The 18,514-nt window shown below is 39.2% G+C and overlaps 1 protein-coding gene across 1 annotated transcript in view; it reads left to right on the forward strand.

Annotated features, from left to right (window-relative positions):
* Positions 1 to 18,514, forward strand: part of LOC128372561 (cilia- and flagella-associated protein 46) — a 54,481-nt gene that overhangs the window by 18,420 nt on the left and 17,547 nt on the right. The window contains exons 20-41 of the mRNA XM_053332657.1: positions 1,138 to 1,287; positions 2,855 to 2,965; positions 3,625 to 3,806; positions 4,193 to 4,324; positions 4,944 to 5,109; positions 6,026 to 6,092; positions 6,382 to 6,520; positions 6,647 to 6,830; positions 7,182 to 7,335; positions 8,232 to 8,455; positions 8,563 to 8,685; positions 8,953 to 9,114; positions 9,356 to 9,504; positions 11,721 to 11,819; positions 11,899 to 11,950; positions 13,996 to 14,148; positions 14,461 to 14,661; positions 14,754 to 14,860; positions 15,046 to 15,228; positions 15,767 to 15,905; positions 17,070 to 17,267; positions 18,190 to 18,391. Of these exons, the coding sequence (XP_053188632.1) occupies positions 1,138 to 1,287; positions 2,855 to 2,965; positions 3,625 to 3,806; positions 4,193 to 4,324; positions 4,944 to 5,109; positions 6,026 to 6,092; positions 6,382 to 6,520; positions 6,647 to 6,830; positions 7,182 to 7,335; positions 8,232 to 8,455; positions 8,563 to 8,685; positions 8,953 to 9,114; positions 9,356 to 9,504; positions 11,721 to 11,819; positions 11,899 to 11,950; positions 13,996 to 14,148; positions 14,461 to 14,661; positions 14,754 to 14,860; positions 15,046 to 15,228; positions 15,767 to 15,905; positions 17,070 to 17,267; positions 18,190 to 18,391 (3,277 nt within the window). The remainder of the gene's footprint in view (positions 1 to 1,137; positions 1,288 to 2,854; positions 2,966 to 3,624; positions 3,807 to 4,192; positions 4,325 to 4,943; positions 5,110 to 6,025; positions 6,093 to 6,381; positions 6,521 to 6,646; positions 6,831 to 7,181; positions 7,336 to 8,231; positions 8,456 to 8,562; positions 8,686 to 8,952; positions 9,115 to 9,355; positions 9,505 to 11,720; positions 11,820 to 11,898; positions 11,951 to 13,995; positions 14,149 to 14,460; positions 14,662 to 14,753; positions 14,861 to 15,045; positions 15,229 to 15,766; positions 15,906 to 17,069; positions 17,268 to 18,189; positions 18,392 to 18,514) is intronic.

Here is an 18,514-nt window from a genome sequence, read left to right on the forward strand (position 1 = left end):
ATCTTTTGACAGATACTTCATCGCAAACATAATGCATGAATGTGTGTAACTTTCAGACTGAATTTTTCACTTTTCAAAGCACAGTTTAAAGCTCGCTTTGACCTTTCAGCAGTTTTCATTTTATAAATTAGGAATGTGATTCTAATTCACAAGGAGACCGAGCTGTTTTGTAGAACAGATGAGAAGCTTTTCTCACGTTGTTTTTCGGAGCTAAAAAACGTAACGTCACCCTCCATTACACGTGTAAGCTTTTAATTCCTCCATCCTCCCCCTGACGAGCGAACTTAGAATTTTACTTTGGTAAAGTATGATGTCAAATAGGGTTATGGGGGACAGCAGAATAGACAAGAACAAAGATAGCAGATAAAACAGCTTTGTGTATAGGTTTGTAACTGCTGATTTGTAGGCTCTCAAGGCAGAACAGAAACAGACATTGTTTTGGTTTCATAACTGCACATCAGCAGCATGATGTCTTTCAGGAAACATCATTTTCACCTCATTGTGACAGATATCACAGACAAAAACTCAAGAACTCTCAGGATACATTTGTTCTTTTTGTTTACCCTTTCGACCCACATTACTAATCTACATGTAGCTTTCATGACACAACGCCTTTGTGCCACTGAAGTCTTACTCCTCTGTTCTCTCTGCTGCAAGTTGCCAATTAAATCCTGTTGCCTTTCTCTTTTTCTATTCAAAGGATCTACCATGAATATCAGCTTTAACTCCAGATGAAAGGCTCTTTATCAGTGAATTATTAACTAAATTTCATCGCATCGGTTCCCTTTTTGAAGGAAAGATTTTTTTTTTTTGAAAGTCTCCCTGCCTAATACATTTTTTATTAATAGTCTACAGTAACACAAGGTCAGATACAGTGTCTGACTTGAACAAAGCCTTGCTGGATTGTGACTCTACTCTGTATGTCTGGCACAAGGGGCAAGAGAACATCTACATGTACAGACTCTTACAGAATCTTACACATACATAGCATATTATATACTATTTAATAGACACTTTAATCCACCTAAACATATTTAATATCTTTTAGGATCATGCAATATCCTGACTGAAATATGATACTGTCAAGTTTGACTCAAAAAGCTTTTCAGACTGTTTTGTTGTCACACTTTCTCCAAGCTTTGTGATTACGCCCTTCGTATGTCCAACTGCAACGTCGCAGGGGAGGCCGTGCCCATCGCAGCGAGGAAACAGGTGGTGGCCACATGGGTGCAGCTCAAAAGGCTCTTGCAACAGCAGATTGGCTCAAAGATGGATACAGATGATGAGGTACTATAGTCTCTGTCTGTTTGGTTACTAATCAGTGTTTGGGTTCAAATCAACATTCAAAGCACTGCTATCTGATTTTAGACTGTAATCAGTATGCAGGCACATTGTAAACAGGGTTATAGTTAGAATCATAATGGAAAATGATCCAAAATAAGTGGCTTTGTACTTTGACCTGACTAATTAGGCAGTATTCTTTTGGTGGAATTCTTTGGAAGCTGTATATTATCAGTGAATCATGCACAGTAATTATAGATACTGACTTGGAGCGTCTACAGCACCTTTTACTTTGAGTTTTTCTCTATTTATCTTCATGCAATGTAAGAAACAAAAGCCTAGACTTTGAAAGTAGATGATGCAAACAGCAGAACTGTGTTTTAAATTGCAAAGGAGTAAATTCATGCTTCAAAAGTTGCTGTGTTGTCAAAACTCTTCACACAGTAAACAGAATCACAGACTGGTATCTGAAAAGACAGTACTGTAACATAAAAAAACTCCTCAGTCAGAGAAAACTGAAAAACAACTGTCTTTTTCAATGTAGTAGATCAAAACAGAACTTTAAGATTAACAAAATTTACATCTGGCTACAACAGTCCTACTCTTCTGTCTGTGACTAATCTCACTATGGCATGACCTCAGTGATTATATCCAGGACAGGAGATTTGTGACTTGAATTCTTTCCATGACTACACTGAGAGCACAGTTGGCAGAAGTGCATCAAAACAATGGAGAAAAATTGTATTAAAAAATGTCTCAAAAGAAGGACATACAACAGAAACTTTCATATATTGCAATATATAAAAAGGAAGAAGGAGAATTACAGTCAAATTATATCATACTTTTTAATGCAATCACATTATTTTCACTCCACGAGAAACCAATGGAAACCATCCTGTATTATGGTGTACTCACAGCTCCTCCATAATGTGCTTATATTATAAGCTTACATTGCTTGACATTTTTAATCATCTCTCTGATGTTGCAGGCGTTATTTCCTCCGTATCCACATAACAGCATTGTATCCACCGCTCAGCGATTAGGCCCGGATGTCACATTTCCTTGATCATACTCGTTTACAGTAGAAAAAATATATATAGGGAGAGCACTTCCGCGATTTGTCAGTTAAATGGACTGTTTGATTAGTCACCATAATCCTATGACCATTCGTCAGCCAATAATTTCCTTCCCCTTCATCACGTCCCCTCAGCCTGCCTTGAGTCACAGCTTAATGACATTTGTTTCTTGCCTCGCAAATGAAGAAATACAATGTTAATACAAATGGGGGTTTATCTGTAATTGCAATCAATAAATCATTCATCAACTAATTTTTCCACACAATGGCAAGTCATACATTATCAACTAGGCCATCTCTTGCAGCATTTGGGCCACATACAATATGATAATCACACTGCAGGCACATGTATAATTTATGAGCAAATAATAATACATGTATATGTCTTTTCTATAATTAAGCATAAGGGATCAGTGTATATTCAGCAGAGGACTGAAATGTTCACTAAGTATTGTTCTCATACCCCAACCAACCCCCGCCCCCCGCTCTCCTTTGCAGTGTAAGAATGAGGAAGTGTTGGCGATGACACGTGTGCTGGTTGGAGTGGAGATGCTTCAGTGCAATAGGATCCCAAGGCATATGGAGTTCTCTGTTCCCAGCTTCTCCACAGTATGTAGTCCTCCTATGTTCATGTTTTCCTACTGTGACTGCAGCCCAGATGGCAACAACATATGCTGAGATGACCCACACTCCGCATCTCGTCATGTGTCAATATCTTTGAAATAGTGTAGCCGCCTTGATTATCACGCTTTGGTCAGTTATTGTCAGTTTTAAGTTTTTTTCCTTTCATTGTCTCTCATCCCTCCTTCTCCATTTCTTTTCTTACCTCATTCCTTTCTCCTCATTTCCATTCACTCCTTCCTTCTGTCCTCCATTCTTTGCTCTTTCTCCCTCCTCTTTTAAATTCCATCCATTCTTCCCATGCATGCCCCCATTCATTCACATCATTCCTTCTCCATCCCTCATTCCCTCTTACTTTTCCTTAAAACTGGTACTCCCTTCCTGTGGCTCCCTCATCATCATCCTAAAAACAAATCTCCCTCCTCCTCCTCTTCCTCTTCTTCTTCTTCTTCTTCTTCTTCTTCTTCTTCTGCTTCTTCTGCTTCTTCTTCTTCTTCTTCCTTCAAATCATCTCTGCTCCATCATTCCCTTTGTCACTCTCTCTCCCCCCTTTTTTCCTCCTGTCTTCACTCACACTCCCTCCTTCCTTTTGCCTCACCACCTCCATTTCCCTTCCCTCTCCCTCTTCTCTTTCCTCACCTTTAAAGCTGGTGAGCATGGCGTCTGAATGCAGCTGGAATGACGCCGCGGTGGAGCTGCAGGTGTGGTGCCAGCTGGCTGCCTTCTGTCACAATGCCAAGGACCACAGCTTGGTGTTGTGCTGCACCAAGAACGCTATGCAGCTGGAAGAAGCAGCAGCAAAGTGCCTCAGCACCATGCCTTGTGTTTTGTGAGTGTTGTTGGCTGTTTAAAGTGTATTTGAACACTAAAGGAAATTTGGGAAAATGCTGGGCGGGTTTGACATATTGTGAAGTTGGTCTGTTTTAGTCTGACTCTTAAAAATATGCAATAGCACTTGATATGAATATGTGTGCTTTGTTATGGAAAACACTCAGGTAGGGGCGGGTGAGATATTTGCATGCAGAGCTCTCTGAGGAGCAGGTGACACCTTGTGCACATTCCAGAGTATTGCAGTTCACACCAATGAACAAGCAATAGCTTTTTTGCCTGAGGTTGCAAAATTTTAATTGAGTTGGCTTTTCCTACGGTATCAGTTCTGTATTTGGTTTGATGGATTGATTGACTGATAACTAATGCATTTCTTGATATGCCTAGGTATGGCTCGCCTGCAGTGAATGAGATGCTGAGCAGTGCAGCCTGTTTGAGGGGTTTGAGCTTAATCCATGAGTCCAGTGGAGATCTGCACAGTTACAGAGAGGCTATGAATATGCTTCTGTCCAGTGTTAGGTACTGTCACTGTACACAGTTCATCTATATGCTTTGGTGCACACACAGTCTTGTTTATCCTGTTTCCAACTAGTCCAAAATGCAGCAGTGAGAGTTTTGAGGAAATCAAAAAAGAAGGACCACATGACTCCCACTGAAAGGTCTTGCTCCCCTGTATAGAATAGAACTCCTGACTGCTGTCTATCTGCAGGGTTAGGGTTAGGAATAAGTGTTATGTGGACAGCACCTTCTCTATTGCTGCCCCAAAACTGTGGAACCAATCATACGTCTGCTTACCAATTTTTAACTTTACCTAACAAAAAAATGAATAAGTTCATAAAAAAAGCTCAGATATTTCACCTGAAGTCTCCATAGGTTTGTGCTTTTCTGGTGAGCTGTCTCTACTTTTATTATTAATGATGTTGTAGTCATTTTTATCATCATTCTGATTCCTCTTTATTGTGTTTGTTTTAGCACCTTGGGCTAACTGTAAAGAACTATATTAAATAAAGTTGAAGTTAAAGTATATATTGACTAATGCCTTGGGCAGCAAAAGATTAGTTTTCCAAAAACATTCTAAATGTACTCTCTGTGACATTTAGCAATCTTATATCTGCTTGTTACCTTCTCTTGTCCACAGCTATGCAGAGAAGGCTGAGAATCCAGCATTATGCGTCACAGCTGCCAGGCATTACTGGAACACTTGTCTACCTCTGACGTGCACTCCTGAGGAAAGAATGCAGCTCAAAGAGCCCCTGGAGAAGATCCTGAACGCCCTGATCCATACTAACACCAAACATGCAAATGTATGAGCCACCCTTTACTACATTCACACATTTAAACACATGTTCAATCTATATACTGAATGTTCTAGCAGTTTTTCATGTTGGCATCATGTGTACACCGATGTCTGGTAAGATTCCAATAACTCTTCCTCCAAACACGCAGTCCGCCCCTCTATAACGGGTAATGCTCCAGCCCCCTGTAATTATGCGCCGTAGAGACAACACTAACTCCCATCACAGCATCAGACAAGTCTTGCATGAAATGTTCTATGTTTAATCAGGCCCACTGCTGACAAGACAAAAGTTCAGCCAAAAAAAAAAACCATTAGGAACAAAATCAAATAACAGCCAGAATCTACTTTTCATGTCCTTTTTTCTTTTTGTAGTTTGCCCTGTTTTATTTTTTAAACTACATTAGTTTGGTTGCTATCAAACTAGTGAGAGTAAAGTAATATAAGCAGCAGAGTTCTCAAAAATATGCTTTGGTGTATTAAATTAATGATGTAATTGATAAAAAAAAATCCTTGAGGGTGCTGCAGGGGAGATCTTGTTGTTGTAAGGATACATCTCCCCTGAACAGCCTATGGACAGTAATCCAGTCAGGGGAATAAACAGTAGTACAATTGCAAAATAATTTAAAATCCATAATTAAAGACAAGATACATGAGAATTCAGAATGATGTTCAATTTATGGTGTATTTGTTCAACTTGACATCATTCTTCAGCAGTGACATTACTCTACCTGGCAAACTATACCCAGTTATGTTCAGCCACTGAGTGTAAAAGGGACTTTAAAGATAAGGGTGGAAGGTCACACACAGGGCAAATGTATCTCATACATCAGTGAGCTTTCACTACGATCAACCATCCACAACGACCGGCAACATTCTCCTATCACTCAAGTATTAATCTTTTCCTCCTTCTGTTCCACAAACAGGGCAAAGTGAAAGGCTTGCTGACCTCGACCACACCTCCTCTTGGGAGTTCAAAAGTTGAAGCATCAAGTAAGTGCTAAAAGGACAGTGAAAGGGTTCATATATAAAGTGGTCCCTTTCAATTTTTGGAGGCAAGTCACACACAATTTGCACTTATCCTCTGTAACCTCTTTACTGTAAATAATGCATGGCATTAAAAATGACTTATTCTTGTATAAACAATTTATTTTTTCATATGGATGGAGTTTAATTTCTTAGATATACATTTATAGCTACATGTCAACACACTTGCATACATTAGATTATAGATCAGTTGTCTATTCTAAATAAGTGTTTTTTGCGTGTGTGCCTCTGTCAGTAGATGAAGATGACCTGACCCTGAAAGCAGAAATTTACAGTTCGTTGCTCCACATCCACATTGATAGAGCAGACTGGAAGGGTGCACTTCAGCTGCTGGATAAAGCTATTAGAGACATGCCTCGTACCAGACATCAGCTGTGAGTAAAAACAAATCAAATAATGAGGACTGGGTGAAGGAGATGAGAGGGATCAGGCACAGTAGATACATACAGTAGGAAGACAAAATACATCTTTTGTATTCTTTCTTTGTTTTTTTTTACCAGACCTCTGCTGAAGTATCGTATACAGGTGAAGGCACGACTGGGGGAAAGCATACTGCTGGACATGCAGAAATTACAACATGAAGGAGAGCAGTGCTGTTCAGTCATGTGGCACCGGGCGGCACTGTGGGCTGGCAATGTAAACCAACAGCTGACCTACTACCAGAATTCTATCACCTCTCTCTTGGTAATACCTATGTTCCAGCCTCATTTTCACATTAGTACCAAAACAGATGCTTCTGCAAATTCACATTGAGATATCACATTTTAATTTGTCATTTTGTAGAATTATTACACTTAAACTATTGTATTTCCTGTGTGGTTTGGCTATATTCAAACGTATGTATGATGCTGTAGCACCATCTTGTGGAGAATTAATATCATTACAGCTTTTTTTTCCAAAACCTCTATTGCTGCAGCTATGAAAAGAAGGCTATAATGCTCATATTAACCCATTTCACCCTTCCCCAAAACTACCAAATACTAAGCAAAATACTTTTTTTCTTTTCTGTTGTGTTTTGATGATATCTGTGACCAGAGTGCAGAGAATCGGTGGCAAAAGATCAGCCTCCTGCTGGAGTTCGGAGAGTGGTTGTACTGTCACAACTTCCCCAAAGCGAATGCCCAGCACCAGGTTCAGTGGGCCATAGACATCCTGCTCCAAATGGAAACAAAACAGGCAGAAGGTCCAGGTAGAACTTACTGGCTCATCTTGTTCATCAGATCATGGCAGAACAGTGTGAATTACTAGGCAGTTTTGTTAATTATGCTGAAACTGAGAGAATGTAAAATAACAGATTGTTAGAATTCCCTTTGACGTGACTATGTAAGCATAGAAAGCAGATTTCTCAGGGGGTCCTCTGCCATATGGCTTAAGTTTGTATGTGTATGGTAGCATGTGTGTACATATGCCTGTATACTTTTATTAGAGAATCCCTGATGTTTTATATCATAGCATTGTGTTTTCACTGCGGAAATCATTTCATACCATATAGTGCCACAGCTTTTTGATCATTGCAGCAATGAGATTTATTGTTACCAGCAAGTCTGAACATTAAACCAAACAAATATTGTTCAGAGGAAAAACATCTGACCACAGAAAGAGACAGACTCCTCAATGTCCCATGTGGGTACCCACTAATAATAGCGTAACACTTTCTAAAATGCTGCTGTGAGCTGTCTCTTTAGTCTCCTGCTATGTGCCCATTAGATATTCCCTGAGAGACAAACTGAACACTCAAATAAAAGAAAAAGGGGAAGTTAATTACAGAGATCGGTCAAAAATAGAAAGGAGTGCAATTTTGTTTCAGTGGGAGATTATTATGTCACCAAAAAACACATCGGAAAGGTTTTCTCTCTACAAAGGCTGAAAGCTTGATGTGCATAGATTAAAGAATCAGTCCTGTCAGCAAATACATGACATAAACAGATAAATAAATAAAGTATAAGTAATATTTTCTGTGTGATATTCTACAGTATATGACGAATTATACTTTCAGATCATTATTTATATCTATCCTTGTTCCTTTTTGTCATAGTTAATTACACGTGTGTATGTTGTACAATTGTGTGTTTTCCCACTATTTAGAGGAAGAGTCGAAGAAGAGGAATACAAACACAGTGAAACCTGAGACTCTGATAGGAGTGCAGGGATTGTCATTCACAGAAAATGTGTCTAATCTGAGAGAGATGCGGCGCCTTGACAGCTTGGTACGAGCACACACTCTGCTCGCCGTCATGGCAGACAGGTCTTCACCTGAGCACCAGCTTAACTTGCTCAGAGCCTACACCTTTGTACTCCTAATATGGCAGGTATAGCATCTTTTACATCACCCAATTAATAAAGAAGAGTCCTCTGTTCTTAAATGCAAATCAGGCCTGAGTTGAGTATAGAACATTCACTATGTGTCACTCTGCAGGTGTCCATGGCAGTGGTTTGTGAGATTTCCAGTGAGTTGGCAAAGAGTCAGCCACCCAAACCTCCTCCTTCTGCTGAGTCCAAAAAGGGCAAAGACAAGGGCAAAGGCAAAAAAGGGAAGGATGTAAGTCTACTGCAAGACTGCAAGTTTGTAACAGACAGTACAGTACAGGTTTTTTACCTTTTAAAGAATCATGCAGTTTCATGGAAAGCAAGTTTTAGATTAGCACGTAGCACCTGATTACTATCTGGAGCAATGAAAACATCCTTCCTTGACAAGTAGTATTCATATTTAGTCATGTTTAATTAATTGTACTTCATCTTAAGTGACTGCACATTAATAATAACAATGCAATACAAAATATCAATTCCCTGTCTCATCTGTTCTCAGCCTCCGCCTGCTGAGGAGAAACCTAAACCTGTTGTCCTGGATCAGGCACTTCCTTCCACCCCAGAGGCCTGGGCCCACTACATCTGTCCTGATCAGGCCAGGCACATATTCAGAACCAACAGTAACCCCCAGTGTATTAATACACACAGCATTACAAAGCAGGCAAGGCTACACGGGTCTCCTTCACATTTCTATGAAGTGTCATAACCATCTACTGTCTGTGGTATGGTCTCTGATTTGTTTTCAGCTTAGACTGTCTCCATTGGTTATATAGGATCAAAGGCTTGGCTGATAAAAGTATAAAGTATTGCACTGACACGCTTTCATTCTGGACAGTAGATAATATTAATATGTGCATTTATTTGGGTATTTTATCCTTATTTTCTCATATGTTTGGCTGTAGACTCAGAGCCTTTTTTATCTTAACCTGCTGGAGAAGGAGCTCCTCTCGCTGTCACTCGGTCACCTGGCGCTTCCCATACTGCACCTCGCTGAGGTCTTTGCTCATGACCTTTTGGATAGGAGGAGCCTCTCTGACCTCTACCGACTCAGGTAAAAACACTGATAGATTAATATTTTGTATTAACATCTCCTTACATCGAGACTCATATAGGTCTGTCTGAAGTCACTTGTCAAAAGGCAGATTTTTTATGACCTGTCAAAAACAAGTGTAGCACAGACAGAGGGCTCCAGACTAACTTTTTTCACCACCATCTTGTAACAAAACAAAAAAAACTATGTAAAACGTTACAAAACCTGTTGTTTCTTTAGTTTGTTAATATCATCTTTAGTTGTAAGTTGTAAGTGGCATAATGGCACCATTCAAATGTTGAGGAAGTTATATTTATTTTTACTTCATTCAAACAAACAGGTTTAAAACAAAATTAAAAACTTATCTGTAAACTGTAAAAATAAGAAAAAAGGATCAAAATAGAACAGAATTTGGGGGGAGGGGGGTTGTGTCTCAGTTGTCTCAGTCTTTGTACTGAGGTCTTCGTGCCCTGAAGCCACTAATACTATAACATTACTATTGGGTGTGTGTTGTATTGATATGCAGGGGCAGACTTCATCATCCAGCAAAGTAGACAACTGCCTGGGGCACCCAACTAAAGGGTCCCAAACAGCTATAGATTTATTATAATGTTTAGATATAAAAAAATATATTGAATGATGTCACTATTCTAACTCAGTATACATCAAAATAACTTGCATTAAGTCCTCCAAAACACTTCAGAGGAAAACACTGTATTACTACATTTTTCTGACGGATAAATGTTACTGGTTATGTTGCATATTCTGATTTTCCTCATGAAATTTAACAAATAAAATATGATGCATTCAGCATTATATGAAATGGTTAGAATTAAAAGTCCACCTTGAGCACAAGTTCAGTACATTTAAAAACATTGTGTTGATATTACCTTTCTTCCAGTCTTCACTTTTAAGTAAAACTTTGAATGCAGCACTTTTACTTGTACAGTATTTTTACTGTGTGATATTAATAGCTTTACTGAAGAAAGAAAGTTTTGAAACATTCCCAGTTTGAGAAAGGTTGAAAATAAGACTGCCCGTGGTCCAAATCCCCAAATCCACCCCTGTTGATATATGAGTGTTTTCTTTAATGATCTAGAAGATTAAAGATGCTGCTTTCACTAATTGTAAACATTTACATGGTAAAATGTGCCTTTGCAATGTAGTTTCTTCTTTATGCATTATGTATGCAGCCTGCTGCAGCAATCTCTCTCTATAATTGAATAAATAATTGTCATTAGTAATTGTATGTTTCTTAGTATTCCCTGCTGTAACTCTTGCCTGATGAAAAATTAAATTGTCCGCTTTGGAACAGCAGTGGACCACAGTTCTGTTGTCTGATATGTTCACATTTTAGAGAATGCAATTAATATGAGCGGTTGTGAAATAATATTCACAATCACCACCCATCTGTTATCCGAATGTTTTTTTTATGAATTTTTATGACACTGTGTCTGATCCATAGATACTGTAAACCGCGCTGCCTGCATATTACTGCATTTGTGGTAACTGTAGTAACAGTATGCTATGTTGTAGTCAGTGCTCAGTTCACTTTGTTCGTTGTTAAGCTATACTTAAAATAAATAAACAAATCAATATAAAATCCATTTAATCTGAGAGGCTACAAGGCAGATAGGAAAAGGAAATGACATCATGTTTCATCTATCATACTATTCAGAGAGCGGGCATATTTAATTGAATTTCGGATTTTATTCCATCACCTGAACCCTTCAACAGTGAGTCAGGTCAGTTCTTTAAAATGGTTTGGGCTAATGTGCATTGCATTTACCTTGGAAGTCAGAACTCAGAGCTGGGAATGACGTAACACCCGAGTGTGTCGTTCCAGTTTACAGGTTAAAAAAACAGTTCTAGCCAGGTTAGCCACTGATAGCCAATACCAGTTGATAAAAACACATTCCACTTTATGTTGCGCAGACAAACAGCGTAGCAACATGTCTACAGATAGAAGTTAGACAGTGCTGTGTGTACGACTGATTTAATGAGACAGCCCTCATGAGATCGTTGAGATTGTCTTTTCTTTTTTTAGTTATACCACTTATGTAGGTTATGTAGGTGTAATCAAAGAGGCATTGAACTATGATGTTGCTAATGTTCATAGTTTCCTAATCAAGAAACTTGTCAGATATTTTACTGGTAATAATATCAAGAAAGACATATGTTTACTACCTGGTGGTGACTCTGTATGGCTCTTGTTGTTCTTTTGTTCTCCCAATTAGAATTGTGAGGACCTGCCATCTGCTGGGCGTGGAGACTCATTCACCATATCACGAGAAGCTCCTGAATCTGAGTAGAATCCAAGAACAAGAACAAATGGGGTACGTCAGCTCAGCTATGAAGATTTAATGTTTGTACATTTTGTTTTAATGGCTCATTATATGATATTCATGACTGCAGGTCCCACAAAGCCATCGCTCTTTCCCGGGAGAGGAGAGGCCTTCACAATCAGGTTAGCCTGCTTCTTACTAAATAAATCTCTGCTTTTATTTTTTTATGAAGAGAATAATTGAAGAGCAAGAAATGAGTTTACTCTGGTTTTATTACAGTTTAGAGAATTGGCAGCATGAGTATAGATCTGGGTGTGGACAGTAGGAATAAGGGTTCACTTGGCAGCCGTCTATGTGAGTAGTGAAAAACACCAACTCCTGAACCAGACAACATAGAAAGACAAATAAACCCACTTTTTTATATAATTGTGACACCAGGAATCAAATGGAAATGTCATTCACATGGTACAACCACTCTTTATTGGAGAAAAACAGGCAACCTTTGGGCTCATATGGATATAACTTTTTCTATTTTCTTTCACGATAGTTTCCTGCAATAGCCAAATGTGGTTAAAACTAAGAAGATGGTTCTGGACCCTAGATCAGTGGGGGATTACAGTTCTGTGGTCATACATAACACACACATCAATCAGGTCTGCCCGTACTATTATCTCAGTGTTCAGTTGGACAACACCTTCAGCTGGAAGGTTCAATGTGGAAAGTTTGTGTTCTCATCTAAAGCAGAGACTATATTTCTCACGCAGATTTAGTGTGTATGGTGTGGACCAGAGGATCATGTTTTTATTTTATCAGGCTGTATTAGAGAGCTCAGTCATATATATATAGGGTATCAGCATGTTATGGCAAACTCACAGAACAACTAAAAACTAAGCTTTCTCATCTGGTACACACCACTGTGAAAGTGATGGGGAGGAATGAATACCAGATCCTCCAGTCGATATATGAGCAGTCTGTTCTCAGGCAAGCTCAGAGGATAATGACCAACCCATTACATATCCTCCACACAGAATATGGGCTCTTGCCCTCTGGCAGACGATACAGAGTCCCCAGCTGTAAACTCAACTGTTTTAAAAACTCATTTGTGCCGACCTCTATCGAACTTTTAAATAATGCTGCTTGAGGCTGTAGGGTTGTGCAATGGTCTCATGGTGTTTTATTATGGGGGCGTGTGCAATACGTGTTTTATGCAATGTGTTTTTACCATAGGGTGAGTGCAATATTTTGTTATGTGTAATTTATTGTTGTGTTTGTTGTGGTGCTGTTTTGTTCATATAGGCATTTATGTATGCAGCATGGCAATCAATCATTGTCGTTCATCTCATCATCGATCTCCTCCTCATCCTCTTTGGCTTCTATAGACTTTTAGACTTTAGACGGTATTGTCCCCAAGGGGAAATTCCTCTCCACAGCACTGTACATAACAGACAACACTTTATACAACAGCAATACGACAATAATAACAACATAAGATGACAGACAGCAGTACACACTCAGGCTTGTTCAGTGAGGCCTGCTGTTTAAGGAGGCTATGACTGTAATCATCATTGATATGACACTAGCTGAAAAGATAGGGGGCAACATTGGCTACAAGACCAGACAGGCTCCAAAACCCTTCCCTTGTTCTTCTCTCACCCTTGACCCTCATCATATGGTTAGACCTCCAGAAGATTGGTTCCAGTGTTTTCTAGGTGTTTGAAACAGACTACTCTATAGTTCACCTGCTGAATGTGAGGGGATTAGTGAGTCTTAGCGGGGGTAGGGCAGGAGGTCACAAACAACTCTCCACTTGCTGCTTAGAGTCTCAACTTTTCTCAAAATCTTCTTGAGCATCTTTTGAATTACTACTCTCATAAATCTGGAATGACTGCTACTCTTTTAATCATGATTTTAATGGTAATTATAGTTATACCTTTTCTTTTCCTTTGGCATACAGAAACCCTATCAATGTGTGTGAATTTTTGATTTCAATATTAAAATCTTCAAGGCTTATTACAGTTTACATAAATCGTAACACAGTTTAGATCCTAACAGGGAGCAGGCAGTTCAGGGTGTGTTGGCTGCATAGATTTGGACTCAATTTCTTGGTAGTCGATGACAAATACTAAAAGGCAGTTAACAATTGAAAGAATCAAGACATTAATTTCTGCCTGTACGTTGTATTAGCTCAGAAAACAATGAGTTGTCCATAACCTTGGTGATTTTCCAGAAAGCTGAGACAGATGAAAAGGCCGGGTCTTGGCAGCAGAGTGCGGATGTGTGTGCTCAGGACATTTGGCTGGACAAAGCCGAGGTTTGCCTCAGCATGGGGCTCTATCAACCAGCCAGGCAGCTCCTGGCAGGGGCCCATTCAGTGGCTGTGGTGAGTTGAAAGAGAACAAGAGTCTGCGCTGTCAGACTCTGACAGGAAAATAAAAAATTGAGTGATCAATCTTGCAAACATTGCATTTAAAAAAAAAACTTGGCATACCAGCTTGAACAATCTTATACATCTGCTGACAAATGTTTCCTCTAGTTGTGTGAAAGAAAAAGTCAACTTACAATTTACTGTTGATAATAATACCTTCACTGTACTGGCCAATAATATCTGCTATTACTACTATAACTATTTAATACATTAGTTCTACTAAAATTACTCAATTGTGACTCTCTATTTCTGATTCCCTCTGTTCAGGAGCTTGGAGACCAGATTGCCATAGCAAAAAGTTTGCTCAGTATGGCCACTCTGGCTTGTGAGGAGCAGAACCATGCCCAGGCTCTGATCCTACTGGACAAGGCCCAAGTCCTGGGAGGGGATGCAGAGTTCTGGTACCAACTCACCCTCACCAAGGTCAGAGTAGTAGTAAGCCAGAAAGACCAGGATGCACAAACTAAGGTATAGAATAACTTACTACCATATTTCTTTGGTGAAATGTCCTTAATTTTGGTTTAAGAATACAATTCCTCATTGTCATTTTCTTTTTACAGATTGATCAGATTATAAAACAAGGCTGCGGGGCTCTGAAGGTGAATCTGGAGCAGCGGTTGAACAGACTCCCAGAACTCACATTCTTGATCACATCATTAGAGATGAGGTAATGTCACCCTTCTGTGTTAAACCTTCTGAATGTGTCACATTTTAAACATGTAGCTCACTTTAAGTTCTGTAATATGTTGTATTTTACTTTGCTAAAGGAACCTAGATATGAATCATTGGCAATACAGAGATCTCATCGCATAACAACCTGATTACTTTAATGTAATTTGTTCTTTGTTCCAGGGGTGCCATTGAATGCATACGTGCCACTGATAGCATTGAACCTGGACAAAGACACTGCACAAAGGCTGTCCAAAGGCTAATAGCTGCCTGTGATAAGCTCAGACAGTGTGGCAGCAGTTTCACTAAACTCAACTACAGAGAACAGGCTGCACAGAGTAATGCAGAGTACGCACATGGTCTCAGGTTAGTCAGTCAGGAATGACTCCAAACCTGGATGTAAATGTAATTGCGGTAACACTTTACATATGTCCCTGTATTCAGTATTTATAAATAGTATACAAGCATTTAATACATTCTTTATAACACTATAAAACGTATTCGCAGGAGATACATGTTAATTAATGTATTTGGCAGCAACTGTAATATGATAAAGAATGACAATTAATGTTATAATATAAAATATGTCATTACAGGAAAAGTTATAATTTCTGATAAATACTGTACATTAATAAACACTTAAAATGTGCAAAAAACAATATACATGATTATAACTACATTATAGTGTGTATTTGTAAAGTGTTACTAAAGTAAAGTGAAGTGTAAAGTAATCTGGATTTTAACCTGGATTTTTATTGGTTTTGGCAGATAAATATTGAAAGTCATAAGCACATGAAGGCCGAACTAAAGTGTGATTTCATTATATTCTCAAACACTATTCTATCTTACTTGTTTGCTCACTGACAAAACAATACTTTGTGTTCTCTACACTACTCCTCTAAAGACTCCTAGCCAACCTTACTACTGATACACAGAAGAAATGGCGCTACCTGCTCGATGGCCTCTCCCACATGCAGTTTGCGATCACAGAGCAGGAACATGTGGTGCTGAATGCTCAGAGCCTGCTGCTCGCTAAGGAGGAGGTAAATAAAGGGCACGCATAAATCCATCTTTGTTTGTGATGATGCCTCCTTAAAAACCCTGGGACGCTTTTCATATTTTTTTTCTGTTATCTAGACTTTTAGCCAGTCAGGGCCAGTTTACATACTTTTCTTTAAAGCATAGTGATGAGCAGAAAAGGCTGGTTAAAATAAAACAAAAACAATAAAACCTGTGTTTAACAACCGTGGAAATTACATTTACTTGGCTGTTAAACCTAATCTCAGAAGCTGTCTGAAATTGTTGGCCCATTAAAGTCATGTGCAGATGGCAAAATGTGTGATCCTATTTAGAGAAGTATCAAAGCATGTTTTCCAGTGTTTAGAGAAGAAAGGATTTTCCTGTGAAAAGCCCTGTTTATGGCTAAATGACAGAGAGAGAGATTTTAGTTGTACTTATTAGGACCGTGTTGTGCCAGTCATAATCTGGGGTCCCTGGCTGTGTGATATTTTAGCTAAATATTTGTGTTTGTATATGGGTGTGTTGCTGTTTATGTCAGCCCACAGTTTAAAAATGTTCTGACACAAACAGATAAAGCCTCCATTACTTGAACTTGTCAACCACAGATGGCCGTTAAAATCATACTTGATCCAGATACTACAAGCTCTCACACAGATGAGGTTATCTGAGGGCCTCAATGCCAAAGATGGACTGGAATCACACTGCTTACAGCCCCGATTTACATGTAGATGGAATCATGAAAGAAAAATGATGCTCACACCTGCTGCAAATCCATGTAGAATTGAGTTTTTGATTAAATCTTGTGTGAATGTTTGACTCGATTGTATCAGTGTGCTTTCAGCAGATGGTGCTGCTGCCTTAGTAAGTTTATCTATTTTTCATTGGAAACAGGAGACATCTGTAATAATTGAAGCCAAGTGTTGAATTGGGCATTTTTCTTTTTACCTGAACTTTTCATTCTCATTCACACCAAGTTGTTTTTTGAAGTTGCTGTTTGTCTGTGAACTCATCATCTCAGCCCACTCTTTGTGAATGTTCTTTATCCTTGAGTTTGTCCCATGTTGCATAAATCCTGATGTGTATATTTCAGCTGTGTTACATATTCCTTTATGATCTACTGCCTGTCTACTTAATATTTCATGTATATCCTCTTTTTTTTTCTTCTGGTGATTTCTCCCACTTGCCAGAGTCATGGACTTTTACTTTTGTCTAAGCGGAAGCTGCTGTGCCTACGACTGGCCTTGGCAGAATTTTGCCTGGCGATGCTGGAGGAGCAATGTGAAGAGGAGAAAAAACAAGCTCTGGCCCAGGAGAGGAAGACTTCTGCTGAGATAGCACTAGACGAGTTTACACGCTGCACACCTGAGCCCAACTCTGTAGAACAGGTTAGACAATGCACAAAAAGTTCAAAACTCCTGATTTTTTTAGATGTATTTATTCAACATAAACAGTCCGATTGACTGGGCAGGGCTGCAATAGTAAAGAGCATTCCATTCTGAGTTACTCCCTGTTTGCTGAAACTAATGTCAGCATTGAATTAGAGACACTGTGTGAGGGTTAGGGTTAGGGTTAGGGTTAGTTTATTTAAGTTTATTTTACCATAAATTCAGTGTGCAGATTACGCAGTTGTGGATTTCTGCCACCAGGGGGTGCTATTGTGCAAAGTAACAAATAGCAGCTCTGTGACCACTGGTGCGGTTAATCTCCTACCATAAACACAGTTACAGTTCACTGCTGAAAGATCCTCTCCACCCTGAATGGGCTTATTGACAGTAAACAAATGTTTGGAAAGCCAAATAGGATGTTAGCGATTGCATCACCAAGCACTCTGAATAGGAAATCACAATTTAAAATGAATCATTTATATTAAGCAGCTGAGAAGGGCTTCCAGGGTCATGAGCAGTCTTTATGAATTGTATAAGCACACAGCTGATGTAGTTCAGTTATTTTCCAGACATATTCCAATATTTCTATCTTATCCTTATCTCGGGCTTCTTCTGTGCCTCTTTCTTTATCTCTGTGCTCCTTATTGCTTTACTTTTATCTGCTTTGTTTGATTTTACTTCTTCTGTAAAGCACTTTATAACATTGTTAAGAAAATTGTTATATAAATCAAATTTATCATTTAATGCACTATAACAGTTATACCATCCAAAATGAGTTTCTCTTCAGCTAAATCGTGAACACCAACTCATTCCAGTCAAATTTTGTATCGTGTCATGTTTGCCACATGATGGTACAAGTAAACACACTGCTTGGGTTCCTTGTCCTCATCTGACCTTCCTTTCTTCCGTGTGTCCTGTGCAGGAGTGGTCGAGTGTGAGCAGTACCTTGGGGCAGGTGGCTCTGGGCCAGCTGGCTGCGGTCAGCTCTCAGTCCCAGGACAACACTGAGACCAGAGCTCACTGTCTGGCTTTGATAGGGAAGAGCCTGAGACTGCTGGCTGCACGGGAGGACCCTATTTATATGTGTGCCCTCTGGGACCGAGGTAGACAGGTAGACCACAAATGTTCATACTGTATAATACTCATGTAAATGATGAGTTCTCAGTGGCTGTTAGATATAAAGAAAATAAAGAAAATAGTTTAATCTCTATGGGATCTATGGGATCACAGGGGGAGTATCAGGGATT

The sequence above is a fragment of the Scomber japonicus genome, chromosome 14 (genome assembly GCF_027409825.1).
Source record: "Scomber japonicus isolate fScoJap1 chromosome 14, fScoJap1.pri, whole genome shotgun sequence".
NCBI lineage: Eukaryota > Metazoa > Chordata > Actinopteri > Scombriformes > Scombridae > Scomber > Scomber japonicus.